Here is a 26305-nt window from a genome sequence, read left to right on the forward strand (position 1 = left end):
CAGAGTCTCTCTCTTCCCCTCCCTCCCTCTCTCCCTCTCTGTCTGGGCCTCTCTGTTCCTCCTCCCTCCTCCCTCCCCCTTCTGCATTATCAGACCTGCTCCAACCTCCTCCCAGAGTAAGCCTAGCGGCAGAGGCAGTGGCAGCCGGAGAAGCAGGAGGAGCCAGGGCAGCAGGGCTGGATTGGGGTGTTGGGTCCAGGCTGAGTCGGGGACAGGCTGCTGCTCTTGGTCCCCGTGTCTGCTGGGCCAGGCACCCTGCCTGGAACCCCGGGCAGGGTGGACAGGGCGAGGTGCCACTTTAGTCTGGCTCGGGAGGCAGATGATGAGGAGCGATGGGGCAGGCATGCGGCCACTCCATCCTCTGCAGGAGCCAGCAGTGCCCGGCAGCGCGACCGGCTGAGCCGTGAGTACTATTGAGGGGCTGGGGTCCGGGTGAGTGGCTGCAGGAGGTGCCACAGACAGGGTCCTGGGAGTCCCTCCAAGGAGCTGGGGTTGGTGTAGAGCTGGGCCACGTGGGAGGATCGATCCTGCTCCAGGGCACCCTGTTGCTGGACTGTAGCATAGAGGGAGGGTCTCTGTGCAGGGCGGGGGTGCCTGACATCAACCTAGGGCGTGTTGGGGCTGGGGTCCCATAGAAGGGGATGGTGGCTATGGGAGGGCTTGATAATGAACGTGAACCATCCCTTCAGGGGCTGGGGGTGGGGGAGGTCTGTGTGGGTGGGTGGCGGTGTGTGTGTGTGTGTGTGTGTGTGTGTGTGTGTAGGGAGAGAGAACATGAATTATGAATAAGAGTGGCCCTGGAGCAGGAGAGGGTCTGGGGCAACTGCTCTCCATGGAATGAGGATTGGGATTCAGAGCTGCCAATTTAGGCAACTTTGTCCCCAAAGCCCCTATCCCAGAGAGAGTCATGGGGCTGGTTGGGATGAGGCTCCTGTGCACCAGCCTCGTGAGCACCGCTGCATGTGCAGGTGAGTGGAGGGGGGTTCTGTGGAGATGCCCTTCCACCATCTGAGGGCTGCCGAGGTAGCAGGCAAGTGACATGTGTCTCCAAGTCTCCAAGTCAGTGGTGGTGCAGGTCTATGCCAGGCTATGGGAGGCTGTGTGTGTGCATACATGTGGGGGGTACAAGGGACATGTGGGGTGTAGAGGGGCATGTAGAGTTCTGGGGTCCTTGGTGGTTGGATGTGCAGCAGCCTGTCAGGGTGTATGAGCATCCTGGCGTGACTCTCATCGAGTTTTTGTGAGAGTATGTGTGCAGGGGTGTGTGTGTGTGTTTGAATTTGTATATTGGCATGCATGTTAATGTGTGCTGTGTCTGCAAAATAGAGTGACTCAATATTGAGCATGTTGTTTGATTCCATGTGTATTCATGTTGGTGTGTGTTAGTGTGTGAATATTAATACTACCGTGTGTGTGTGTGTGTGTGTGTGTGTATGGGAGTGTCTGTATTAGCATGTGTTCCAGTGTGGGTGTGTGATCATGGTGCTAGTGTGCATGAGTGTGTATGTTGGTGCTTGTGTGCCTGGTGTGTGTGTGTGTGTGTGTCTATAGTATGTGTTCATCTGAGTGTGTGTGAGTGGCTGTTTCCTTCCCCTGGTGGTCGAGGACACAGCTGGGACACTGGCCCACAGAGGCCAGGCGGGGGTGGATGAATGTGTGACCACCTCCATGAGCTCAGGACAATTCATTCTACACCCTGTGGGGAGATCCAGAGAAGAAATAGGCAATAATGGCTCTGCTCTCTGGGGCCTCCTAAGCTTCCTAACATAAAATAGCTTGAACATAATTAAGCAGTAAAGACCAAGATCAAGCTAAGAGGTGGGTGTGGCGCGTGGGCACAGTATAAGCAAAGGCCCTGGGTTGGGATGGGGTGTGTGCCTGGAACAGTGAGGAAGCTGGAGGGGTAGGCAGGAATCACGTCGTGCAGGACTTTGGACTCCAGGCCTCTTGGGCTTTATCCTGAGGGCCCTGGGGAGTCCAGAAAGGTTTTGTGCAACAGAGAGACATGATCAGATTTGGGATTTAGAAAGCTGCCTCAATGGCACTGTCAAGGTTGAACTGGAAGGGAAGGGTGGGAGCCAGGAGGCCAGTGTGGAGGCTAAACCAGTGTGGGTATGAGTGAGGTCTGGGGCCACGTGGGCCAAGGGGCAGATGAGACCAGGGCTTTCTGAAGGGAGAGGTTGGAGGGCTTGGGAAAGAGGATGGGGAAGGGGAGCATGGAAGTGGCTCAGGCTTGGGCTAGGGTGGGGGCGGTGCAGTGGCGTGACCTCAGAGGGTCCAGATGTGGGGAAGAAAAAGCTCTTGGAAGACTCAGACATGGAAGGTAGTAAAGGGACCCTTGTAGGGTTTCTAGCCAGGGTGCAGAGGGTCGGAGACTGTAGAGCCATCTCTTCCCAGACAGGGAAACCAAAGCTGTGGCATTGTCACTCTCCTCCGGCTGCGAGGCTGGTGCTGAGCCTCAGTCCTTTTCCCCTCCGGGCCTGCACAGGACCTCTTGCTTGCCTGAGCTGGATTGCTCCGTGAGGGTTAACTGCCTTTGTGCTCCTGCACCCCCCAGCTCCCCCTGCCCACCAAACAGCTCCTGGCTCTCTTCCTGCTTCCCACTCCAGCCTCTTGTCCCTGGGGATTACTGATGGCTTGGCTGGGATCTAGCCAAATGGGGGAGGCAGAACTCCCAGCAATACCTCCCTTCAGTCTTAATGGACTGGGAGTCTCAGCCTCAGCTACGCTGCTGTCACGTCCAGCCTGCACTCCTCAGGCTTCTGCTGCTTCGGCCTCTCCAATCTACCCACTCAGTGTGCTTCCATTCCTGCATCTAATCATTCATTCATTGACTCCTTTACTCAACAGAGATCCCCCAATGCCTGTTTGGTGCCCGCTGGCTTGGCCTCTGAAGACACAGAGAGGACACTGACTCAGACCCTACTCTCAGGGAGTGCCCAGTCTGATGAGGAAGGCAGCAGTGGAAGCACAGTGGACAGTGCTGGGCAGAGAGAAGCTGTGGGAGTGGGGGCCTGCGCCAAGCCAGGGCTGCCCAAGAAGAGACATTTGAGCTGGATCTTGAGGGATGGATAAGAATTGCCCAGGCAGGGAAGGGCAGAGGAAAAAGCCTGTAAAAGTGGGTAGATGTGAGAAAGCACAGTGTGTTCAAGGGGCAAAGAGGGTTTGGGTTGGTAGGAGTGAGAAGGGAGTTGAGAAGAGGAAGAGAGGCAGAAGGGGCCAGATTCTGTAGGGTCTCAAGTGCAAAGCTAAGGGGCTTGTAGGGGCTTGGATTTTCCTCATAAAATTAGGGAGCTAGGGAAAGGCCTCTGCATAGCAAACCTCCCCTAGGAAGCCCTCCTTGGTTCCCCGCTCCCTCTGATCCCATGACCCACCCTGAAGTCTTTCTCCCTGACGGTACAGGGTCAGGAATGCAGCCCCGATTCAGCCTTCCCCTGTGATGTCCCCTGTGTGTGAGCTCCTTACCCAGCCAGCCAAGGAGTTCCTCAAAGGCAGGAGCCACCTCCTTGTGCTTCCCCACCCCACTCACAGCACAGGGCTGGGCACCAAGGCTCAGTGCAGCCTCCAAGGGGGAGAGGACATGAGCATCTGGGCCACCTTCTAGCAGTTAACTTCACTCCTCTCTACAGCTTGGCCGCAGATCTATCCAGCCCTGCTTACATACCCCCAGGGGCAGCATGCTCATCCCTTCCCTCTTGGGCAGCCCTTCCCTTGTAGGCCCAGCTACTCCAGGCTGCCTGGCCTTGTGTCATTTCTCCATCCTGGGTCACTGTCCTTCTTCCCAAGCAGGGCCAGGCTGGGGCATAGTGGTTCAGTAGTGCTATGAGAGATCAGTGGCCTTCATTCCAACTACAGATGGTAAAACTGAGATTGAGCAGTCCCTGTGCCCTCTCCCAAAATAGAGATAAAGAAGCAGGCATGGCCAGAGTAGGGCATGAGGATAGACAATGAGGAGAACTTCCTACCGGCACAGAGGGCCTATGGAATCTCCTGGCTTCACAAGAGCGGGCTGTGAGCATGAGGGGAAGTTTCCCAGGACAGGAGGGGGAGTTGGAGGCAGAGACACTATTAGCCCCACCCCTCCTGCAGGTGAGTGATGTCATCCAGGGAGAGGGGGACTGGAGGGGCTCAGATAGACAGGGGAGGGGCATCAGGATTCATTCCTTCCTTCTTTCAGCAGCCATTCAATGGATTGCTGCCCAACCAAACATGGCAGCTCTTCAGGGAGAGGGACAGAGCCAGTGACCACTTGGAGGGAAGCCTGTGGTCTTTCCTACCTCTGCCAGTGTCAGACAAAGGAATTTAGGAGGAGGGGCCTTGGGGCTGGCCTTAAAAGGAAGAGTCACTTCTCCCGGCAGAACTGAGAGACAGCTCCAGGAAGAGGGAATGCCACATAAAAAGGCCTTGAGGTGAGCACAAACATGGTTTTGTTTATGTGAGGACTATAAGAGTTCAAAGTGGCCTAAGTGTGAAGTTCAAGGGTGGGGGAAGGACTGGGCAGAGATGGAGTAGGAGAGGAGTGAAGGAATTGAGGTTAGAGTAGAGGAAGCACTTTCTGCCACCAAGGTGTCCCCCAACAGCTTTGACATGTCGGCCTGGTGCAGATTCTTGGGCCTGCTGAGGGTCTCCTCATTGTTTGAGAATGGGGTGTTCAGTGAACAAACAGAGACTCTGGAAATGAGGGAGAGGCAGGGGCTGAAGAAAGTGGGCCCCTTCCAGAAAGTGGCATGCAAATGAATGCAAAGTAATATGCAAATAAACCAGCTTGGGCTTGGCAGCTTTGGCTGGGTGGATGAAACGTCACCCCCTTCCATGCTGGCCTCCCACCCCCTCTGCCCCAGCCCCCAGGACAGCCAGAGCAGCCTTGTCTGCTGCTTTGAGCGCCTCCGTTTGTCAGAGCCACAAGATTGTGGCCTCCAGGACAGGGGCTACAGGCTCCCTGTCAGCAACCCCATCCTCTCGGGAAGTAGATGTATTTAGTAACAGATATTTTCAACACATTTATCTCCCACTGTTCAGCTGCCCATTCCCTGGGAGGGGCCGGGTCCCCAGGGATGTGACCCACTTCTTTAAGTCCCTGAAGTCACCCTTCTCACTGCCTTCCTTGAAAAACAGGAGGCAACTAGGGCTTGGTGCAGCAGAAAGGATTTAAATCAGACAACTAGGAGGACTTCCCCACAGTGTAGTTGCTGAGATATGAGAACCCTGTGTCTTCTGGGCTCTCACACTTGAGATGGCTACCCTGGGTTCGGAGGAAGCTTTGAAAATAGAATAGAGAAGGTAGCAGACAGACATAGGTTCCAGTTTCAGCAACTTTACTCTGTATGGTCCTGGTCAACTTAATTAACTTCTCTGAATCCCATGTGGATAATGGAATGGGAATAATAATACTTTCCTGGCAGGATAACTGAAGGATCTGGAAGTGGAGCGCTTAGTGCCAGGCATGCAGCAGGTGCTCATAAAGGTTCGCTGCTGCCATTATGAACCACCCACACTCACCTACCCTTTTAGAAAGATTCAGGGGTGGGCTGGAGGGGGAGAGACCAGAGCTAGTGAGCCCAGAAACTGTCATCCCGTGGGAGAGACAAAGAGGTCTGAAATGGAGCAGTGGTGGTGGGAATGGTGAGAAGTGTGGATGCTCCGTGGGAGGGGCCGAGGGGCCTCAGAGACATGTGACCACCTCCCGGGGCTGCCCTGTCTGGTCTGAGACTAATCCCCAGGGAAAACAATGGAGGAAAGGGCCTGATGAGGGCTTAGGTCTGTGGCCGCGCCCATGGCAGTCTGTGAGTCATTCTGGGAGTTGTAGTTTCTAGTGAATTTGCAGTGAGTACATTTTGTACTGCCACCTTGGATCCAAATCCGCACCCTGCTGCTGAGGCTGGTGGGGCAGGCCCTGGTGAATGTTGGAATATTTGAGGCCCAAAGGTGAAGCAGCCTCCATCCCTTCCCTCAGGGATCGCTCAGCCTGCTGTGTGTTGGCGGGTGCAGGGATAAAAGGATTAAGCCATAATTATGACTTTCACACGTTCACACAGAAGTTTACAGCTTCCAGAGTACTGTTTTCACATCTATGATCTCATTTAATCCTCACCACAAACCCCAGAGACTGCTGTCTTCTGGATGAAGAGACAGGATCTGAGAGGGGAAAATAACTTGCCCAGAGGTATTCAGCTAATACCGAGAGAACAGGTCTGTCTGCCCCCCAAAGCTCCTGCCCTTTCCATGGATTATCGTCCCAGATGGCAAAGGCAAGGCCTCGAAGGACAGGCAAGATATGGAAAATTAGACATCTCAGCAAAGGAGCGGTTGAGCAAAGACCTGGCTCAAACGTAAGAAGCAAGGGCTGGGCTCCTTGGGATATGAGACCAAGAGATGGACTGGCCAGCCCCAGAGACCTAACTCCAGGCTTTGTTTGGACTTCTTGCTGTGGCCCACTAGGACTTACCCAAGGGTTTTGAGCAGAGGCAGGACCTGATTAGAGCTGGGCTTTGGGAGAATTGAGCTTACAGTCCTGGAGTGATTGGACTGGAGTAGAGATACCCAAGAGAGCCTGAGACTTCTGAGCTCCATTCTTGGTGCTCCCAGAATTTTGCTCCTCTTCTTCCGGCACACTTCTCGACTTCTCCTTCTTCCTCTCCCTTCTACCTATTCCCCTCCACCACAGCCTGGGGAGTGATTACCATGTATCATAGAGCTGTGCTGTAATGCCACATATCTCCAGCAGGGGTGCTGTCACACACAGTCCATTCTAGCCTTCTTTATGTTTGAAGAGGCTGGAAAAGGAGCAGAGATGAAGGGTGGGGAGAGGGCAGTCCATTGTTCTCCACTTGCATCGTGCTGGGCGTGAGAGGGCCCTGCTGAAATGGCATAGGGAGGAAGTAGGCTGGAGAGACTGGACCCCACACGGCAGGGACAGACATGCTGGAGGGGTTGAACCTGGAAACAAGAAATTTTTTCCTCACAGTTCTGGGGCAGGCTTAGATTTGGAAATGGATTTAGATTGACATTGCAGTTGGTGTCTGGATTTCTACTGGATGATGATTTCCTTGATATTTAGATGGGGGCGAGATTGGTTGGTTTCTTTGTGTTTCTGTGTGTGTGTGTGTGAATGTGAATTTCCAGTTGTACATGTGTGTATATGGGTCTGAGAGGGTGAGAGTGTGTGGATCAGTGTTTGTATAAAAGTGTGGACATATTCATATGTGTGAACATGTGAGTGTCCATTTTTATGCCTGAGTTATTGGTAGATGGTGGCTTGTTTGTATGTGTGCCTGTGTGTACAGTGTTATGTACATTGTTCTAGTAATGCTGTATAGATGTATATGTCTGTGTATGTGGGTGAACATGTCCAAGTGGGAGAGCACAGATGAGTGGATGTGTGTGAAGGTACCTGCTCTGCTGACAGCAAGGCCATGCTCAAGGTATAGCTACTCAACACTTTCTCTCCTGGGTAACACCTGCCTAAAGGGAGAGACAAGATGTGTGTGGACTTAGCCTGAAGGGGCTGTCATGTGCGGGGCTGGGCTTCCCCCCGGGGACTCTGGCCCGCTTCTAGTCAGTGAGGGCCCTGGAAGGAACAGATTGTCTCTGTGTCCAGGATCAGATGGGGCCAGCCAGGATCCTGGGCCATCAGACTGAGATTCTGGACATGGCTGAGAGGTGTCTGGCTTCCATTCTCCCTGGGAACTCTTAATGGCCGCACCTCTTCCCCACTAGAGAGTTTCAGGGACTCTCAGTCCAGTCTTCTCGTTATATAGATGCAAATATTGAAGTCCCAGAGTGGAGTTAGTGATTAGCTCAAGGTTTCACAGCAGGATCCAGGGAGGGATGGCAAGGCTTGGAGCAGAGAGAGGGGGTATGTCTGGCCTGGAAGGCCTCCCTCCCTCCAGCCTCTGGAGCAGGCAGGGAGCTCAGAGTAGAGGTTCAAGTCTGTGACATGAGGCCACCTCCTGTACCTGGGCATTTCCAATCCTCCCAGGCCTCAGATGCTGCCTTTGAAGTTTCTACCAGAGCCTCTGCTCGCTGTGATACTCCTTCCAGGAACTTGTGAAGTCTGTCATTCGTGGAACGTGGAGACTCGATGCAGGAGAGTCCAGCAGTGGGGTGGAACCAGGGAGGGGCCTCGTCTGGAAGCCTCAATGTCCTTATCTTTGTATCAGATGTCTTTGTAGGTTTCTGTTGTTCTAACATTCAAGGCTTTCCCTAAAATCTCTCCTTGGTCTCCTAGTACTGAGACTTTGCTGGGATTTGGGGGAGTCCTGGAGGCCCAGCTTGGCTCAATGTGAGGGGGCCAGGGTAGCCCCATAGGGAAGGGGCTGCCCTGGGAAAGAAGGATGAGCTTCCTGTCCATGGGGTAGGGAGGTGAGAGCAGGGGCTGGGCAGCCTGGTTAGGGACGTGGGAAATGAGACTCCTGCTCTAGCAGGGAAGTTGGTGGCAAACTCTCTGAAGTTTGTTAATCTGCAGCTGCCATGGAGGGACCAGAGGACATGCCTCTGCCATTCTGTAAGAGGAGGTTTGAGCCCCAGAGTGCTCCCCCTGGCGGCCTGGGCTGGGGGAAGGTGTGAGGTTAGACCGTCCACCTGGAGGCAGGGAGATCCCCTTCCTAGGGGGAACTGGAGAGAAATTTGTCTTCCTGGAGATTTGGGATTGGAAGCAGGGGGCTGGATGTGAGGACACTCCGGTGGAGGTAGGAGTGCGATGGGTAGGACTGGCCAACTCTGCGGTGGTTTTGCTGGTTCAGCACTGGCGGGGAGGGAGCAGACAGGCAGACAGACACACAGCTTCCTTTGTGCTGAGTCGTTGGGGGTCTAGGGTGGGAGGCCCCTGGCTGGGGGCTCAGACATTGGCTCTGGGTGGAGCAGGGATAGAGGCTTCCTGGGGCTGGGGGCTGGGCGGGAATTAGGGTAGCAGAGGAGAGGAGCAGACAGCCCAGTACTGCATCCTTCCAAAACCAGAGAATTCCAAGTTATCTTTTCTTTTTTTATAAATTTATTTGTGTATTTATTTTTGGCTGCATTGGGTCTTTTTTGCGGTGTGCAGGCTTCTCATTGCGGTGGCTTCTCTTGCTGCAGAGCACGGGCTCTAGGTGCGTGGGCTTCAGTAGTTGCAACACGCGGGCTCAGTAGTTGTGGCACATGGGCTTAGTTGCTCCGCGGCATGTGGGATCTTCTCTTACCAGGGCTTGAACCTGTGTCCCCTGCATTGGCAGGCTGATTCTTAACCACTGTGCCACCAGGGAAGTCCCCAAGTTACCTTAAAACTTCAAGTGGAGTGGAGTTTAGGGGCTAGATGGAGAGAACAGTGTTTACAGAGTGCCCTTTATGCAGTTGTCCCTCGGTATCCTGGTCCCTCTGTGGACACCAAGCTCTGAGAATGCTCAAGTCCCTTATTTAAAATGGCATAGTATTTGCATGTAACCTCCATGTACTTTAAATCATCTCTAGATTACTTATAATAACTAATGTAATGTAAATGATCTGTAAGTAGTTGTAAATACAATGTAAATGCTATGTAAATGGCAAATTCAACTTTTGCTTTGTGGAACTTTCTGGAATTTTTTTTTTCAAATATTTCTGATCCATGGTTGGTTGAATCCATGGATGCAGAACCTGCAGATTGGAGGGCCAACTGTATGTTCAAATCACCTCCTTCAGTCCCCTCAACTAGCCTTCAAGGAGCTAGCCCTATTTTGTAGAGGGGAAACAGATGACACACTCACATGGTTTAAATGAAGGCAGTTTGATGCAGCAACACTTACAGAGGTGGGGTAGGATTAAGGGAACCAACAGGGCATGTGGAGGCACTTAGGACTAGCATCTGAGAGGCCCAAGGAGCAAGGAGAGTGCTCCAGATCCAAGCCGGGTCCCGGATGAGGGCTGCCCTACAGAGGCTGTCAAGGGAGGTGGGGTGGGAGAGGGTGTAAATACCCTGAGCCTTCTCACTTCTCTCTCTGCTCTCTTGCCCTCACTGGCAGAACTGGATTGGAGGCTAGAGGGCAAGGGAGCTTGACGAAGCAGCGTTAGAAGTCATCCTCTGGGGCACAGAGAATGGCAGAAAAGGGTGGAGATCTGGAGGGACAAATGGATGATAGGAAACTGAAGCCCAGAGAGGGTGCTGACTCGCCCAAGGTCACACAGCCAGTAGGTCTCAGAGCTGGAGCCAGAAGTCAAGCCCTGCCTCTGAATGCCCACTTTGTCATGTCCAGTGAGGCCTGGTAGGTGTACCCAGTCATCTGCGGTTGGGTTGGAACTACTTCCTGCCACGACTGCCCTGCTCCCTGCCTGGGCAGCACTGGGGCTGCTGCACAATGTCACTCAGGCCATGGTCAACTTCGGATTTAGGAAGCTCCCAGTGAAGGGTGAGTTAGAGGGGCCGGTGAGGAGGCTGGTGTGGAGACCCAAGTGAGAGGCAAGAAGGCTGCATCAGGGGTGGCAGAGGACATGTGAGTGGCATCGACAGGTCAGGGGAGGAGTGACAGCGCCCACCCCCCAGCTCACCTGCCTCAGCTATGGCCCTAGTTCCCCAGTGTCTGCCCACCTATGCAGGGACGTGTGACAGCTCTAGATCCCCCTCCAGGGGCATCCCTTCCTGCCTCATCCTCCCTGGGGCTTCCCCACTCCAGAGCACACGTCCATGGCACCCATAAGCCACGCCCTCAGGCCGTGGTCCCCAAGAGCAAAGCTGTGTCACTGCTGCCTTATCTCTTAATAACACTTACGGCCTGTCTACTGCCAAGTCTATTTAAAGTCCTCCCTTTTGAGACCTTCATGCTGGAGTTTGGTCTCAGTCCTTCTTGCTGTTCAGAGCTTGGGCCTCGGTCCTCCCTGGGGGATGAGTAAGGGAGGTGGCCCCTCCTGGTGCTGGGGCAGTTAGGGGCCTTGGCCAGCCAGTTCATCCCAGTGCCCAGTGGGGACCCACTTTCAGCCTCTGCTGGACCTCAGGCTGCTGGCTCATTATCAGTGGTAATTAGTATCTCCAGTGCAACTTGCCACCCCACTAAGTGCTTGACAGTTGTTAGGTGCTATTGTGAATGGCTGCATGCCGGCTCTAGCACCCCTGGCCCAGGCTTCTTCTCAGGGACCAAGTGCCCTGGCCACAAAAACACAGCTCCAGGCATGGGAGAAACAAACCCAAACAAAGAGAAAAACAGACACAGAAGCCAACATACAAAGAAGCGGACCACAGCCCACAGACATGGAGAGTCCCACAACACAAATATCAATACACACTGAGAAACAGACACAGGATGAGTCTAAAGATCGACCTAGACACAGAAGAAACAGAATGAACCCCAGTACCCTTGTGTATAACCCAGGCATACAGACCACAGACATGCAACACAGATGTGGATTCAGCACATGCATGGTGCACAACCACAGAAACACTCATGCTCAGCATAAACACAGAATACCCATCAGGTAGCCAGATCGAGCTACCTTGGATTCCCCACCTCTTACCTCTGGACTGTTGCATATGCTGTTCCTTTGGCCTGGAACACCCTTCCTCGACACCCCCTCCCTTCACCGGCTAACTCCTATCATTCAACAGGTCTTGGTGGTCCTTCCATACTCCCCAACCTCAGAGCTCTCCTGTGCCACATAGCATCACTGCTATGTTTTGCAACCAGTCCTTACAAGTTTGGGGATGAAGGCTTTTGGCCTGTGCCCCGTGAGATGGTGACTGAGTTCTGAGTGGGCGATTAGGGCCGAGAAACTAGGCAGAGACAAACTTTGGGGGGAGTGAGTCAGGAATAGCAGCGAGGAGCCCTGGCTACTCAGGGCCTGAGCAGGCATTTAACTCACTGGCTGGCACAGCTGGATGCCCTCTGCCTCAGTTTTTCAGACTCTGATTTCTTTTGCATTTCTTCCAGGCTTGTTACCTGACCCAGTTCCCTCCTTCCCTAAGGTGGCTCTGCCTCTTGCCACCTCTCTGAGCTCACACACACATGCTCACTTGCCATCTTTGCTTGGGTGTGCTCCCCTCTACTTCTAAGCCAAGTGAAAACCTCATTATTGGAGGCCTGGGGTCAGAGGCACGACTTCCGTGCATGGCTTCCTAACCCACGCCACTTAGTGTGGGAAAGGGAGGTGGTAGAGGCGAGTGATTATGCGCCCAAGCCTTGGGGACTGCCTCCTGGTTCAGCTCTCAGCTCCTCCACTTCTTAGCAGCAGGACCTGTGCTGACTTCTACCACCTTTGTCTCCTCGTCTGTAAAAGGGGGATGATAATAGAGCCCACCTCATTAGGGCTGCTGCGAGGATTAACTGAGACAAAGCTTGTGATGCACGTGGTGCGCGGTTCAGCTCCCTCCCCGGGCCGCGTGAGAGCAGGAGGAGAGCTAATGAGATCAAGTCAAGTGTACCCAGGAGGTGCCTACTTAGTCCTTGCTAATTGGAACTGAATGAAACCAACATCTACAGTGTGAGCACCTACTATGTGCCCTCTGTAGCTGGTTCTCTGCGCCTCCCCGCCTCAGTTTCTGCATGGCTGCCAATTTTGCACAGCTGTTATGCGATGGGGACCCAGAAGGTGGGGGTGTGACTGCTTTTAAAAATTTTTTTTACATTCATTTTATTGAGGTATAATTTACATACAATAAAATCACCAACTTAAAGTATATGATTCAATGAGTTTTGGTAAATCTCTACAGTCATATAACCACCATTTCAATCAAGGAAAGCATATTTTTATCATCCCCCGAGACTTCCCTTGTGCCCTTTGCAGTCATTCCCCATTGGAGGTGACTTCTTCTAGGGCTGTGAGAGGTGCTGGGGTTTCCTTGAGCTGACAACCTGGGCGCAGAGAGGGGACTGCCTCTGTATGCTGGGAGACACCAAGGAACGGCTTGCCCTTTCTGAGCCTTGGTTCCCGTGGACTGGTAGAGGCCAAGAGGCAAGAGGCCAGGGAAAGGAAGGGATGCTCAGGCCATAGTATCCTGAGGGTAGGCTCTGGGTCTGAGGGCTGGGTCAGCTGGGAGTGGTGGCCTCAGAAATCTACAGAGTAGGTGACAGATTAGGGAGTTGGTATTCCCCCAAACCTGCCCCTGCATGGATCAGGTGTGCCCTGTGGCCCAGGTGGAAATGGCCATATATTGGTCCAGACTGGAGCAGGGGCTTGTCCAACATGATTCCACTTGTGTCCTTATCTCCACCAGGGGGCATAAACTCCCCTGGGGACTAGCAATTCCCCTAAAAGAAGGGGAGCTCTTTGTTCCCCAGTCCTAGACCCAAATATTAAAGCAATTATGTAACGAGCAATAAATTACTTAAAGTAATGACTCACTCAGCTTAATTAGGGCACGAGCAGGGAGGGATTAAGGTATTTTTAGAGCACCCACCTCACTCCCTCCTGTGGAAGGAGACCTCTGTGCAAGGTAGGGGTGGAGAAAGGGCTGGGAGCTCATGGAAGGACCCCAGGTGTCTGCAAGGGGATGAAAGCTGGTCCTCTGCCCTGCTGAGGTCCCAAGAAAGAGAGGGCAAGTCAGAGCTGCAGCAGGAGGGATTCAGGTAAGACTCAAGGAACACTTTCCAGTGGTGCTGATTGGAGAACTGGGACAGGTAAACTAGATTATGAACTCTTTGTGGGCAGGGACTATGTCTGTGACCCCTTCTCCACCTAGGAACAGAATAAGAATGAGACGTGGGGTCAGTCAAGCCTCAGTTTGAATCCCACCTTTACTGGATACTAGCTGTGTGGCCTTGGGCAGTTCCTTTATCACCCTAAGCTTCCATTTCCTTCACTGTAAAATGGGCATAATAATATCCACCTTTGTGGGGCTTCCCTGGTGGTGCAGTGGTTGAGAGTCCGCCTGCCGATGCAGGGGACACGGGTTCATGCCCCGGTCCGGGAAGATCCCACATGCCGCGGAGTGGCTGGGCCCGTGAGCCATGGCCGCTGAGCCTGCGCGTCCGGAGCCTGTGCTCCGCAACGGGATAGGCCACAACAGTGAGAGGCCCGCTTACCGCAAAAAAAAAAAAAAAAAAAAAAAAATCCACCTTTGTTGGATTACAATCCATATTGTAAGGATCGAATGGGTTAATGTGACATGTAAAGCAAACCACAGTACTGACTTTACAGAACCAAAATCTCCAAAAGGGCGGGAATTAGGTCTGTTTTGTTTACTATTGTATCCCAAGCTCCATTCGCAGGGCCACGCATAGTAGGTGTTCAATAATGCTTGTTGAGTGAATGCACGTTAGTTTCATTTCCATTCTCCAGCTCCATATGGGTTCCTTGTTTCAAGGTTTTGTGAATAAAGGAACTAGGTGAGAGGAGGGCAGGGGTACCTCACAGGTGGCATCTGGCCTTCCTCTCCCAGGCTGAGAGGAACGGGTGACTTCCAACAGAAAGAACCAGACTTCCAGGGAAAGGCCTGGGAGGGTTCAGGACCACGGACAGCCCCAGCCTCTGTCTTCCGGTTGCCAGGAGGGTTGCTGGGATGAAAGGGTCCACCGCGTGTGCCCTACACAACCCTGGCTGGGAGGAGGAGCCAGCAGTCCAGTCTGACTGGGGAGACCAGAACCTTCGCTCACCATCACTGGGAGTTCAGAGGAGGGGGTATGAGTGCTGTGCGGGGCATCCTGAAAGGCTTCCCGGAGGAGGGGATGGAACTGGCTGGAAGGATTTAGGCAGAGAGAACATCCAGGCATTTGCAAAATGCAGTAATAATTCCGACCTTGTACGTTTGCTGGGAGGATTAAATGAGTTACTTCTTAGGAATGCCTGCTTGGAGAGGGCACAACATATGGGCTTACTTCCTCCACCCCTTCTCAACCCCTGTGACATGAGGAGGGATGTCCCCCTGCTCTACTGAGGACAGCAGGGCCTGGACACTGCTCACAAGCCCTGCGGTGGGGACTTCCTATTCCAGCCTTCACTGACCCCCACCTCTGAGGTTGGACTGAGATGGACAAACAGTAGGTGCACAGGACAGACTGGGGAAAGGTCTGGGCTCCTCCTTCCTACCGGGGCATTGGGAGGCTGAGGGAAGGACACAGCTGGATGGGGCCGTTAAAAGTTTAATCCCTGACCCTCCCCCAGGCCCACAACCCCAAGTCTCCTGCCCCAAGTGGCCGCTCTGATCAGTTCTGACCAGCTCTCCTCATACCTCACTGGCTTCCCAGGGCCTGGGTGATGAATTACTGATGACAGCATCGCAGCATCACTATGACGACCAGGCATGTTCTTAGCCTCCAGTCAGAATGCAGCGGCAGAGGCCACAGACCTCTGACTCTGGGCCTTTGTACTGGTGTGTGTGACAGGGGCCAAAGGGGAGTGAGAGATGGGGCAGGACCAGGCATGGGGGCTCCACCTGGAGTGGGCTAGAGTTCATTCAGATTGTTAGGTCCAAGGGGACCTTGAGGACAGTTGTATCTCTCTGTCCTTCCTTTCTTATCTCTTTCTCTTCATTCCTCCCTCCCTTCCTCCTTCCTTCCTTCCATGTCCCTAAGCCCCTTCCCTGTTGGAGGCCCTGAGCTACCCACCACCTTCACCCCCTGGGAATGAGGCCCAGCCTGACCCTCACCCTTGGGAGCTCAGAGTGAAATGGGGACACTTCCTGGTCTAGGCTCCAGAGAAGGTGTGTCAGCCACTGGTGGCTCTGTTGCGGCGGCGGGGCGGGGGAGGTCTGGCTTAGCTCTGCCAGGGGCTGTGCAAAAGGCTTTTGCAGAGGGGATGATACTTCTTCTAGCCCTATTGAGCGAGGAGGGGATTTTCCAGTGGAGAGACAGAGGTCCAGGGAATTCCCTGGCTGTCCAGTCTTTAGGGCGCAGTGCTTTCACTGCTGGGACCTGGGTTCAATCCCTGGTCGGGGAACTAAGATTCTGCAAGCCAAAAAAAAAAAAGAGAGAGAGAGAAAGACAGAAGTCTGGAGGTGAACAGGTGAACCACAAGGCGTGAGTCCAGAGGTGAAACCTAAAGAGGGACGAGAGATTGATAAAAGTCCAGGACAGCCTAAGTGTGGGGTCTGCAGTGGGGAGCACAGGAGGAGTGGAGCCTGGGAAAGGACTGGGAAGGAGTGGACTCAGTGAGGAGTTTGCAGTTTGTCCCACAGGGTAAGAGGAGCCCCTGAAGAATTTTATTGTTGTTGCTTGTTTAATTTTAGGGATGGGAAAACTGAGGCTCAGAGAAGGAAAGTGACTTGATTAAGCTCGATGAGGTCCTTAGAGATAGACTGAGACTATGGGCTCTGCCAGGGTCCAGCTAGACCCCAGCTAGGACCTCTTGCCCCAGACTTGCTGGCCAGAATTTTTCCAGGTAACCACTACCTCCGGTGGGTGGGGAGGGCCCATGGGTGACTTTCCCCTCCGTTTTAATGAAATTTGCATCGGCAAGGGCTGTGCTTTTGGCCCTTCCTGCCTTGGAAGGATTGGGTGTGGGTGGGAAGTTAGTGGGGGAGGGCATCCAGGGAAGAACCTGGGGAAGTCAGGGGCTTGGCTAAGGTCAGCAAGAGATTGGGGTCAGAAATTGAATCAAACTTGGGTCTTTGGGCTGCCAGCCCCGACACAGTGCCACTTCCCCTTACTCCACACCCTCAGGGATCCTTGACTGAGTTGGGCACTGGTACAAGAGGTGAGGGCATCTCTGAGCTCCTCACATTCTCCCCAGGGCTCTCCCTGGCCCTCGTGTCTGATATTGGGCCTGCTGAGGCTGGAACTTATCTGGGCAGAGAGAGACATTTGACCCCATTGTTCTGATGAAGAAATTGAAGCCCCAAGATAATCACTCAGTAACGGGTCAGCACTAGACTGGGCCTGGCTGCCTGGCCCTTGGCTCGTCTACACTTCCTCTACCTGAAGCTGTCCCTTGCTTCTCTCCTTCCCACTGTGCAGCATTGCTGGGCCTGACACCTTTGTTGGATGGCCCCATGGCTCAGTCTCCCTCCCATTCCTTTCCGGATGCTGGGCCGTTAGCCTCCTAATCACCAGTCCTACCTGGTGGCCACCAAGCCATCCATCTCTCCTACACAGCCTCACCCAGCACAGGTGGGTTTTTTGGGGTGCAGCAGTTCTCCTTCTCTGTGACTGAGCTGAAAGTGTGGCTGCAGACCCTACTCTAGGGGAGTCAAGGGTTAGGGAGCAGTCTACACCCCCTTGCTAGAGTGCCAGAAATCCCCCCGGACCTTCCAAGGGAACCCACACATGCATACATGTGTATGCATGCACATACACGCTCACAGTATTAAAAGCTTTCATGTATCAAAAAATACTGTATGTGAAGCATTGTGCCAGAGTTCTGCATGTATAATCTCATTCATCATGTTAGTTGAGTACTATTGGTAACCCCACTGTACAGATAAGGAAATTGAGGCTCAGAGAGGTTAAGTAACTTGCACAGGTCACATATCCAGAAGATGGAGGAACTGGGATTTGAACCCGGGTCACATGGCTCACTTTTGTATTTGCAACTCCTCTCTTCTACTGATTTAGCACATGCACACACCAGCCTCCATGTCAGCCCCTGCACTGCCCATCTACCTAAACCAGGTTCCTGAGGAATAGGGAGAGTGCTGGGCTGAGGAAGGGATGAGGGGAGTCATTGCTTATTGTCCAAAGGCGGCCCCCAGACTCTCACCCTGACGGTGACACTGATCAGCCTCGGAGGCTGCATGGAGGAGGCAGCCTCCAGGCAGTAGGAGGAGGTTGAGAGGCAGTCAATCGTTCATCCCTGCAGCGCTGCCTTCCAGGAACTTGGGCCCAGGGAAGTGTGGCACCGTGGGTCAATCTGGGCTGCGGCCCAGGTTCAGCGTGCGGGGTGTGTGTATGTGGAGTGAGGCTGGCGTGGGTCCCCTGCCTGCCCCTCCCCCTGCTTTCCCTTTCCCCTCCCTCTCACCTTTAGCCTGCCGACCCTACACCTTCCCCTTGCTCTCCCCACTGCCCCCCACCATGGGCCCTGCAGCTGAGAATGAAACTATCCGTTCCCAGACACCTGTGTGTACCTACTGCTGTGGGGTTACCCTGCCCCAGAGGCTGATCCTGGGGTGGGTGCTGTGAGGTCGGGGGAGGGCAGGCAGAGAGGCCAGGGGTCAGGAGCTGCAGGAGGTGGAGGCGAGCCTTCAGAGACCTCAATGGACAATTTAATGAGATAATGAATGCAGAGCACTGCTTCTTTTTTTTTTTTAAAGGAGAAAAGCTGTGGTTTTCTTTTTTTTTTTGAAGATGTTGCGGGTAGGAGTTTATTAATTTATTTATTTTTGCTGTGTTGGGTCTTCGTCTCTGTGCAAGGGCTTTCTCTAGTTGTGGCAAGCGGGGGCCACTCTTCATCGCAGTGTGCGGGCCTCTCACTATTGCGGCCTCTCTTGTTGTGGAACACAGGCTCCAGACACGCAGGCTCAGTAGTTGTGGCTCACGGACTTAGTTGCTCCGCGGCATGTGGGATCTTCCCGGACCAGGGCTCGAACACGTGTCCCCTGCATTAGCAGGTGTAGAGTGCTTCTTACCACCAGGGCATGCAGTAGGCGCTTAGTCTTTGCTGGTTCCTCCCTCAGGAGTCTGGAGAGAGTGAGGCTGATGGGGGCAGATGGGGCGCCTCTGAGGGCACACGAGCTCCCAGAATAGCTGCCAGGCGCCACTGACAGTGTTAACAATCACAGGAAAAATTAGCTCTGAGAGAGAGAGATTGGTACCTGACAGGTGGCAGAGTCTAGCCAAGCACTGTCATCTTTCTGACATGGGGAGGGGGACAGCTGGTGCTGGGAGGAGTGGGGGCCAGAGCAGGGCTTGGGACCCTCCCCACATTCCTACTGGGAAGTACCTCTGAACAGGCCTAGATAGCGCCCCCTTCCTGGATCAGCTGTTTCCACCCTGGCAGACGGGCTTCCGCCAGGCCCTCCAACTTTCACTGACCCCAAGAGACCTGGGTTCAAGTCCTGGTTCCGGCACCTGCTGGCTGGTAGTGGTTAGGGCAGTCGCTTTCCTGTCTTCTCATCTGTAACAGGTTACAGTGAGGATTAAATGAGATGTTCCCTGTCCAGTTCCAGCCATTTCCCTGCCCCTTCTGAGTTCCCCAGAGCCTGTCTTCCCTAGTTGCAGCCCTGAGAGGGAGAGCTGTGGGCCATCCCTCCACTGGATGCTGTCCGCTCCATCCTTGGGTCCCCACTGCCCTGACACAGGGCCTGTTGTTGAGGAAGAAGGAAGTAAAGGGGGTTCCATATTAGGCTCTGTCATCTTCTCAGTCACTCTAGTAGGGGGACGAGTGTGCCTCCTCTGTACTGACGGTGCCTCCGCAGGTAACGAAGGCCTAGTCTGACTTGGATGGGGGTGGGGAGTGGGCTCTGGACTGGGATTCCCAAGGCCTGACTTTCTGCTGTTCCAGATACTGTTTCACTGCACGAGCTTGCACAAGACCTGTACCTGGGGAGTAAGAGACACATGGAACCTTTCTGACCAGCCTCTTTTCTGAGCGTCTGTTCCTAGATGACTCTGTGTTCTGGGGGAGAGGCAGTGTGGTGGGCTGGTGGTACAAGGCTGGTGACGCCCAGGCCACAGATGGGCAGACCCAGGAGGAGGGGCTCAGGACTGGGGCCAGCCCAGGACTCTGTGCTCTTGGTGCCCTTGCCCTCATACTACCCCTGCCGCTGTCTGCTCTGCCTTCCAGTCCACGTTGTGTTACCCCGCCTGCCCCTCCATTTCTGGTCCTCTCTTGCTTTATTATCTGTCTCTATTGCCTCCTGCCTCAGGCTTATCTCCTCCTGTCACACTTCCATCCATCTCTGTCATTCCCCTGCGGCTTCCTCCCTCTCCCTCCCCAGGAGTTGGGCTTGTCTGAGAGTCAGTCCCTCTCTGCCACTTGTTTGTCTCAGTGGTCTCTGAGTCGCAGCTCTTGTCTTCTTCCACCTTCCTGCACCTCCCTCTCTCTGATAGTGTCTCTGCCTTTCGCTGTCTCTGAACCCCCTTAGTCTATCTCTGTAAGTCTCTCTCTGCCCTTATCTCTGGGTCTCTGTCTCTCAGAACCTGCCTGGTCCTGCCCCCTCTGCCTCCCTTCCTCCCCTTGCCAGCCCAGCCAAGGCAGTGGGTCCCGCCTTCCAGCCAGGAGAGCGGAGTGGTCCACCTTCCCTCTCTCTTGCTGGCAGCCTCCGAAGCCCCTGACAATTGCCCTCCGCCCTGCACCACGCGGGGCCTCGTTGCTAGGCCTTGGGCTGGCAGCACCTGGCTTCCATAGCGACGGGTGCCTAGAAACAAAACGCCAAGTCTTCCGGTCCCACACGGAGTCTTTGCGGATTGAGCTCCTTTTGATCAATCAGGACAGGAAACGTGGCCGACTCTGGGCTGCCTCCAGCTTGGAGAGGCGAGAGGATGAGACCACGGTCTCTGCCTTCTGGAGCTTGGGGGGCTGCTGGGGTGGGAGGAGCTGCTCCAGTGTGGCCCTGAAGCCAAAGAGGGAGCCCCCTCCCCCCGGGCTCTTCTCAGGAGTTGGCCTGCTACTGGGAGGCATGGGTTTGCAAGGGACCGGGTTTGGATCGCTGTTCTACTCTTTCTAGCTGTGAGACTTTAGACAAATGACCTCATGTCCCAGGACCTCAGTTTTATCAACTGTAAAGTTGGGCTAATAATATCATGAGAATTAAATAAGAGAATCACCTGGGTGGCCCTGGCACTCAGGTAGTCCCTGACGGCATTGCCCTCCCTGCCCCTTTAAAGTTGTCTAAGATTTAATTAGCAGAGAGGAGGGTGATGGAACCCTAGGCCTGAACAGTAGTGTGAGCAAAAGGTGGAGTGTGGAAGGCAAGTGCAGGGGCTCACAGGGGCCCTCACCTCACCGGGTATTCACAGAGACGCAGCCCACAGACCATCAGGCTCTGAGGGCTGTGGAAACCCTGGAGCTGGAGTCCTGGAGTCCCGGCACTACAGGCAGTTAGAATAATAGAATGTTAGAATCCTGGGCTCCTGCATTCTCAGGACTCCAGGCTCTCGCATTCATAGAATGTAAAAAGCACAGACTCTTCTAACAATGGGATTTATAATAGAGGCTCTGATTTTCTTAGATCACAAAGCTCTGGGAGTTCTTGGAACCTGGAAGCCACAGACTGGGGCTCCCTCTCTGACAGTGTCTGAGCTGGCAGGGAGTTTTCAGAGCATGGAGCCTCGGGTCCCTGTTGCTTAGAATTTCTTGTGCCTTGGCATTCCTCATGGGCTCAGCTCTGAGCAGTCCTGGTGTGTGTGTGTTTGTGTGTGTGTGTGTGTGTGTGTGTGTGTGTGTGTGTGCGCATGGGGGACTGGGGTCAGTGACCAACTGCAGCCTGAGGCACCTCTGGAGCAGGGCCAGCCCAGGAATAGCTGGTGAAGGAAAGCTGGGCAGCTTGTGGGCCGCAGCTGTCCAGGCAGGGCTGGGTGGGACTCTGGCAGCCACCCTTGGCTGAGGACCTAATCGCCTTCATCCACCCAGCCTGCCCAACAGGGCTCAGGAGGAGGCATCTCCATGGGACACTCGAGGGCTGGGGTTAGAGCAGTCCCGCAAGGTCCTGCGGACTGGAGGGCAAGAGGCCCCGGTGAGGGGAGGAGATGGGGTGCGGGGCGGGGGGGCTTGAGGGATGAGAGAAAGAGTGCGCTCAGTGAGGGGATGGGGCTCAGTGGCGTCTGCTGAAGAGCTTCTCAGCACTGCCCCCTCTCTGCACTGCCCCAGACTCCTGGGGATAGTGGCTGGTGTTGCAGAAGCCTGAGCACCTTGAACCTACTTGCCTGTAGTAGCCTGGGGCAGGCTGAGAGCCCAGAGCTCCTTTTCCCACCTCTGCCCAAAGCTGGGAAGGCTGGTAGAGCTGCTGGGAAAGCTGGGATCTGCTGCTCCTTTTGCTCATCTTCCTTCCCGTTTCCCATGGGAATCATGGCTCAGGATGATCAGGATTTGACAGGATGGTGCTGTGGGAGGAGTCAGCACCAGGCAGAGCCATCCCACACGGGAAGGGGTTGGCTGCAAAGAAAGTGAGCTCCCTGTCCCTGAGAGTGTGCAAGCAGAGGCTGGATTGCCAGTCAGGGTGACTTCAGAAAGGGGCTTGGATGGGGGAAGGTGGTCAGGAGGCCTCTTCTCCGGGAAAGGTGGGCTTTGTGTGATTGGCCAAGGTGGCCGCCCCTTCTAGACATCCCTGTGTCTCGTTTAGGGGGTCACCATCTGTCCCCCATCCCCCACTCCTGCTGTGTGTGCCTGGCCCCATGCTGGATATGCTGCATACAGACACGTGGAGCTAAATCAGACCCAGTCTCTTTTGGGTCTGATGGGGGAGGCACATAGGGAAACAAATACAGTTGGGCAGGTCCTCCATAAGGAGGCAGATCAGGTTGGAAGGAGGGTTCTACCACTGATTCCTATAGTCCACAGATGTCTTCTTGAGCAGTTCCTCTGGGTCAAGCCTTGTTCTAGGTGCTGGGGCCACAGCAATGAGCAAAACGGGAAAAGAGTCCAGTCCCCTGGAGCTGACAGCATAGTGGGGAGGTCGAGTGCCTGGTAAAAGTACGGAAGTGCTGGTTGGAGGATTGGTGAGCAGTGAGGGGTGTGGCCAGAAGGCAGAGTGTGGGGCATGAAAGGATGGTTTGGAGGCGGGGTTAAGGACCAAGAAGGCCAGGACTGGAACTCCAACTTTATCCTGTGGGCAGTGGGGACCCGTGTGGGTATGGGTGAGGCAGGGTCGGACTTGAGTGAAGAAAAGATTACTCCATCAGGTATGGGCATCGGGGAGAAGGAGACACAGTGGTCCCTGAAGGAGCTACTAGGGCAGGTGTGCCCACCAGTGTTCTATGTGCAGGAGCTGTGTGAGCAGGCGTATAGGGATGTGAGTCTGCGTGTAGGAGTATGTGTGTGTGTGTGTATCTGTGGAAAGACAGTGAGTGTGTGTGGCCTGCAGCAGCCTTGTGTGACAGAAGGCTCTTGGGGTTTGCAGAGGGTAAGGAGCAGATACTAAGGTGTGCCAAGGCCTGAGTCCCCTGGACGTCAGCCCCGATGTGAGCTGGCAGGCCCTGCACTAGAATCCTCTAGGCTCCCTTCCCCCGCTAGGGTTGTGCAGCTGGCCGTCTGCTGCAAAGATAAATGTGTATGCAAATAACATGAAAATGGATGAGACCTGTGGTTGCCCCACCCCTCTCCCCTCATCCCTTGAGCCTGCGCTCACTCAGCCTGTGCTCTTTCCCGGTTAGAGCTGCTGTGGGGGCTCTGGGAGCAGGCCCTGCCCACCCAGAGCCCAAATCCACATTGTCCCCAACACCTGCCTGTGGCCAGATCCTTTCTCTGTAAGGGCCACTGCCATATCTGGAGCCAGTGCCAGCGGACACACAGAGCTGACCGGGGCTAGTGGCCATGAGCAGCACCTCTGTTAGTTGTGAATTTGAGTACATGCAGACTCACACATCTGCATCTATGTGCCATACTTGGACTCTTGTGCACACACACAATTGTATACACATACTTACATGTGTGCATACATACTCACACCTGTGCACACATACCTGTCTGCACACACACACATATGCACATTCCTGTAGATACACACACATCTGTGTACACACACACAAGCTCAGCTGTACAATGAAAGCATCACACATCCTTACAAAGATACAAACTTACAAAACTGTACTCCGCCTTCACCCACATCATGCTCACAGACCTGCATGCAGGACCTTACACACATGCACACACCACGGCTAACTAAGGGTAGCTCACAACTGTGCCCTCTCCGGGGCTGAACACTGCGGATGGGCGCTAGCTGGACACAGAACCCGCAGAGATGTCAACTTCCTCCTGGGCCCTTCTTGGACTGTCACCGGACAGGGCCCCTCGGATGGTGGAACCCTCTTTTAGTCCATGGGCTCCACCTCAAGTCATGGAGAGACTGAGCCCCACACACTCCCTCCTGAGGAGCCCCATGTTGGGATCTGGCCCTCGCTCACAGTCCTTGGACCTGGCATGCCCGGGCAGGCCTGCCTGCCCCAGAGAGCTGCCTTCTGCCCCGCTAGGCCTACCTGGATCCTGCCTTCCTCCACCCGAGCCGCTTGAGTCCTCAAAGAGAACCAGGCCAACCTTCACAGGGCCAGAGCCTTGCATGGGGTCACCCAGCATGTCAGGGCAGGGCTCAGGTTTGAACCTGGGCTTCTGGGAGTCTGACCATGGCTAGCAGCAAGAGGATAGATGCATGTCAGGCACATAGACAGGCTCCTGGAAGCAGGACACATGGTCATGGAGGATGGGAGCAGATTTGGGGTCTTTGGAGGGCCTGCTGGTGTCACGCTCTTATATGCAGAGATGATGAGCGTGAAAGTCTGCTCATCAGTCCTGGGTGAGGAAGTGCTTTGTAAGCGCAGTGGTCCAGAGAGGGCTCATTGTTGGGAACGAGGAAGGGCTGGTTCTTGGACAGGGCCTGAGGTTGAATGGCCCAGTACCCAGGTGGACAGGCTGTCAGCTGAGTCCCCTTTTCCTAAAATACCGAGTCTGAGGTAGCTGGGCCACTGGACAGCTTAATGTGGCCTGTAAGGTGGGGAGATGAAAAGCGGTGGCTGTGGAGCTGAGCCAGGTACCCCTGAAGCTGGGCTTCCTCATGGCAAAGGCGGGCCGAGGGTTCAGGGGCTGGGAGTGTAGGACCCTGACTGCATTCTTGGGGACAAAAGGAGAGGTGGGAAAATTAGTTTTTCTCACGTGCCTTTCCTCAAGAGGCAGAGAATGAATATAAAGCACAGATTGGAGCCAGATGGCCTGGGTTTGAATTTTGACTCTACTACTTATTAGTTGTGTGACTGTGTGCAAGTTACTTAGTCTCTCTGTGCCTCAGTTTTCCTTATCTGTAAAATGTGGCTAATAATGGGTCCTACCTTATAGTGTTGGTGAGAAGATGAACTGTGAGTCACAGAGTAAGTGCTCAGCAAATGTTAAAGCCCAAGAGATGCTGGCCGTGCCAGGCCAGGGTTGGCCCTTGACTGTGAGGTCTGAGATGGCCTCTCCTGAAGAACAAACACCTCTGGCGAGTAGCTGTAACAGATGCCTCCTGGATGCCTTTGTCCCACCCGCACTACCCGGAGCCCAAGACTGAGCTGATGACAGATGCTCAGGATTTACCAAGAGATTTGTGCACTGGCCTCAGACTCAGTCCTTATAATAGCCCTTACATTGGTCGCTCCCTTTACCGAGCAAGAAACTGAGGCCAAAAAAAGAGAAGGGAGGCCCTTTTCTGGGCCAGAACCTTTACATATGTTAGCCCATGTAATGTTTTCTACAGCGTTAGTAAGTAGGACAAATTGCCCTCAATTTGAAGATGCAGTAAAATAAGATGCAGTAAAATTGCCCCCAGACATGACTCTTAGGAAAGATGCAAGAAGGGGGACCCAGAGGATTGAGGTAGCATCCAGGGAAGGCCTCCTGGAGGAGGTGGGCCTCCGACTGGTCCCTGAAAGGTAAGCAGGCTGATAGGATCTAGAGGACATTAGGGTTGGGGTGGCTGGGTAAAAGCCTGAAGGTGAGAATGAGTCAGTCACGCATCTGAGGAGAGCAGGAAGTATAAATTTAAGGATCGGTGGCAAGAGGGTCAAAGCTGAAAAAACAAGTTGGGGCTAAGTCATAGAGGTTCTGCCATGTCAGGCCGAGGGTTGGGACTTTACTGTGCTGATGGTAGGGAGTCGCTGAAGGTGTGTGAGCAGGGGAAGAGGCATTGTTCAGAGTTGGCCCTCAGAAAGAGAGGTGGGAGAACTCTTGGCATGGAGGGCTTCCCCCTGAGCTGTGGCACAGCTAGGACTCTGCCCAGCCTGTGTGCCAGGTGCCTGGACTGTGTCCAGGACTGGGCTCAATGACTCAACCTTGAGGAAATCACTCCCCAGGGAGAAAGGGCCCAGGTGAATCAGCCCAGTGAGGTGGGGAGCTGGGAAGCTGGAGGGTCACTGAGTCACCTTCCAAGAGGTGTGGCGGGTGAGGGTTGAGGGGAGAATTGCAGAGAGAGGGGACCGCAGTACATGGGAAGGATTCAGGTCAGACCACAGCGAGGGCTGTCAGGGGACTCTGGCTGCCTTCGCACCATTGTGGGGTTGATTCTCCTGGCAGTCTTGTGAAAGAGATGGGAAGACTAAAGCCCAGAGACCAACTGGGGAGGGGATCTGACCAAGGTCATGCAGTAAGTAGATAGCCGGCAATGGTCAGGAGACACCCAAGAGCACCCTCCAGCCCAGACACGTCCCACCGCCCCAGCCGACCTCATGCCAGGCGGAGGCTAGGAACCGGTTGGGTCCAGGCAGGGAGCTGGCCCAGGTGACCCCTTTCCCCTCCGACACCCGCCCCTCCCGCGCAGATGGCAAATCGGGCCGGGCTGAGCCGCCGCGCTGGGCCAGCAGGGGGCGCAGGAGCG

General features: G+C 54.4%; 1 protein-coding gene across 2 annotated transcripts in view; it reads left to right on the forward strand.

Annotated features, from left to right (window-relative positions):
* The first annotated feature begins 332 nt into the window (after window positions 1-332).
* Window positions 333-26305, forward strand: part of PDE2A (phosphodiesterase 2A) — a 90274-nt gene continuing 64301 nt past the window's right edge. For both annotated transcript variants that reach the window (XM_060103464.1, XM_060103465.1), the window contains exon 1: window positions 333-403. In XM_060103464.1, the coding sequence (XP_059959447.1) occupies window positions 333-403 (71 nt within the window). The remainder of the gene's footprint in view (window positions 404-26305) is intronic.

This window comes from Mesoplodon densirostris, chromosome 7, assembly GCF_025265405.1.
Source record: "Mesoplodon densirostris isolate mMesDen1 chromosome 7, mMesDen1 primary haplotype, whole genome shotgun sequence".
Lineage (NCBI taxonomy): Eukaryota > Metazoa > Chordata > Mammalia > Artiodactyla > Ziphiidae > Mesoplodon > Mesoplodon densirostris.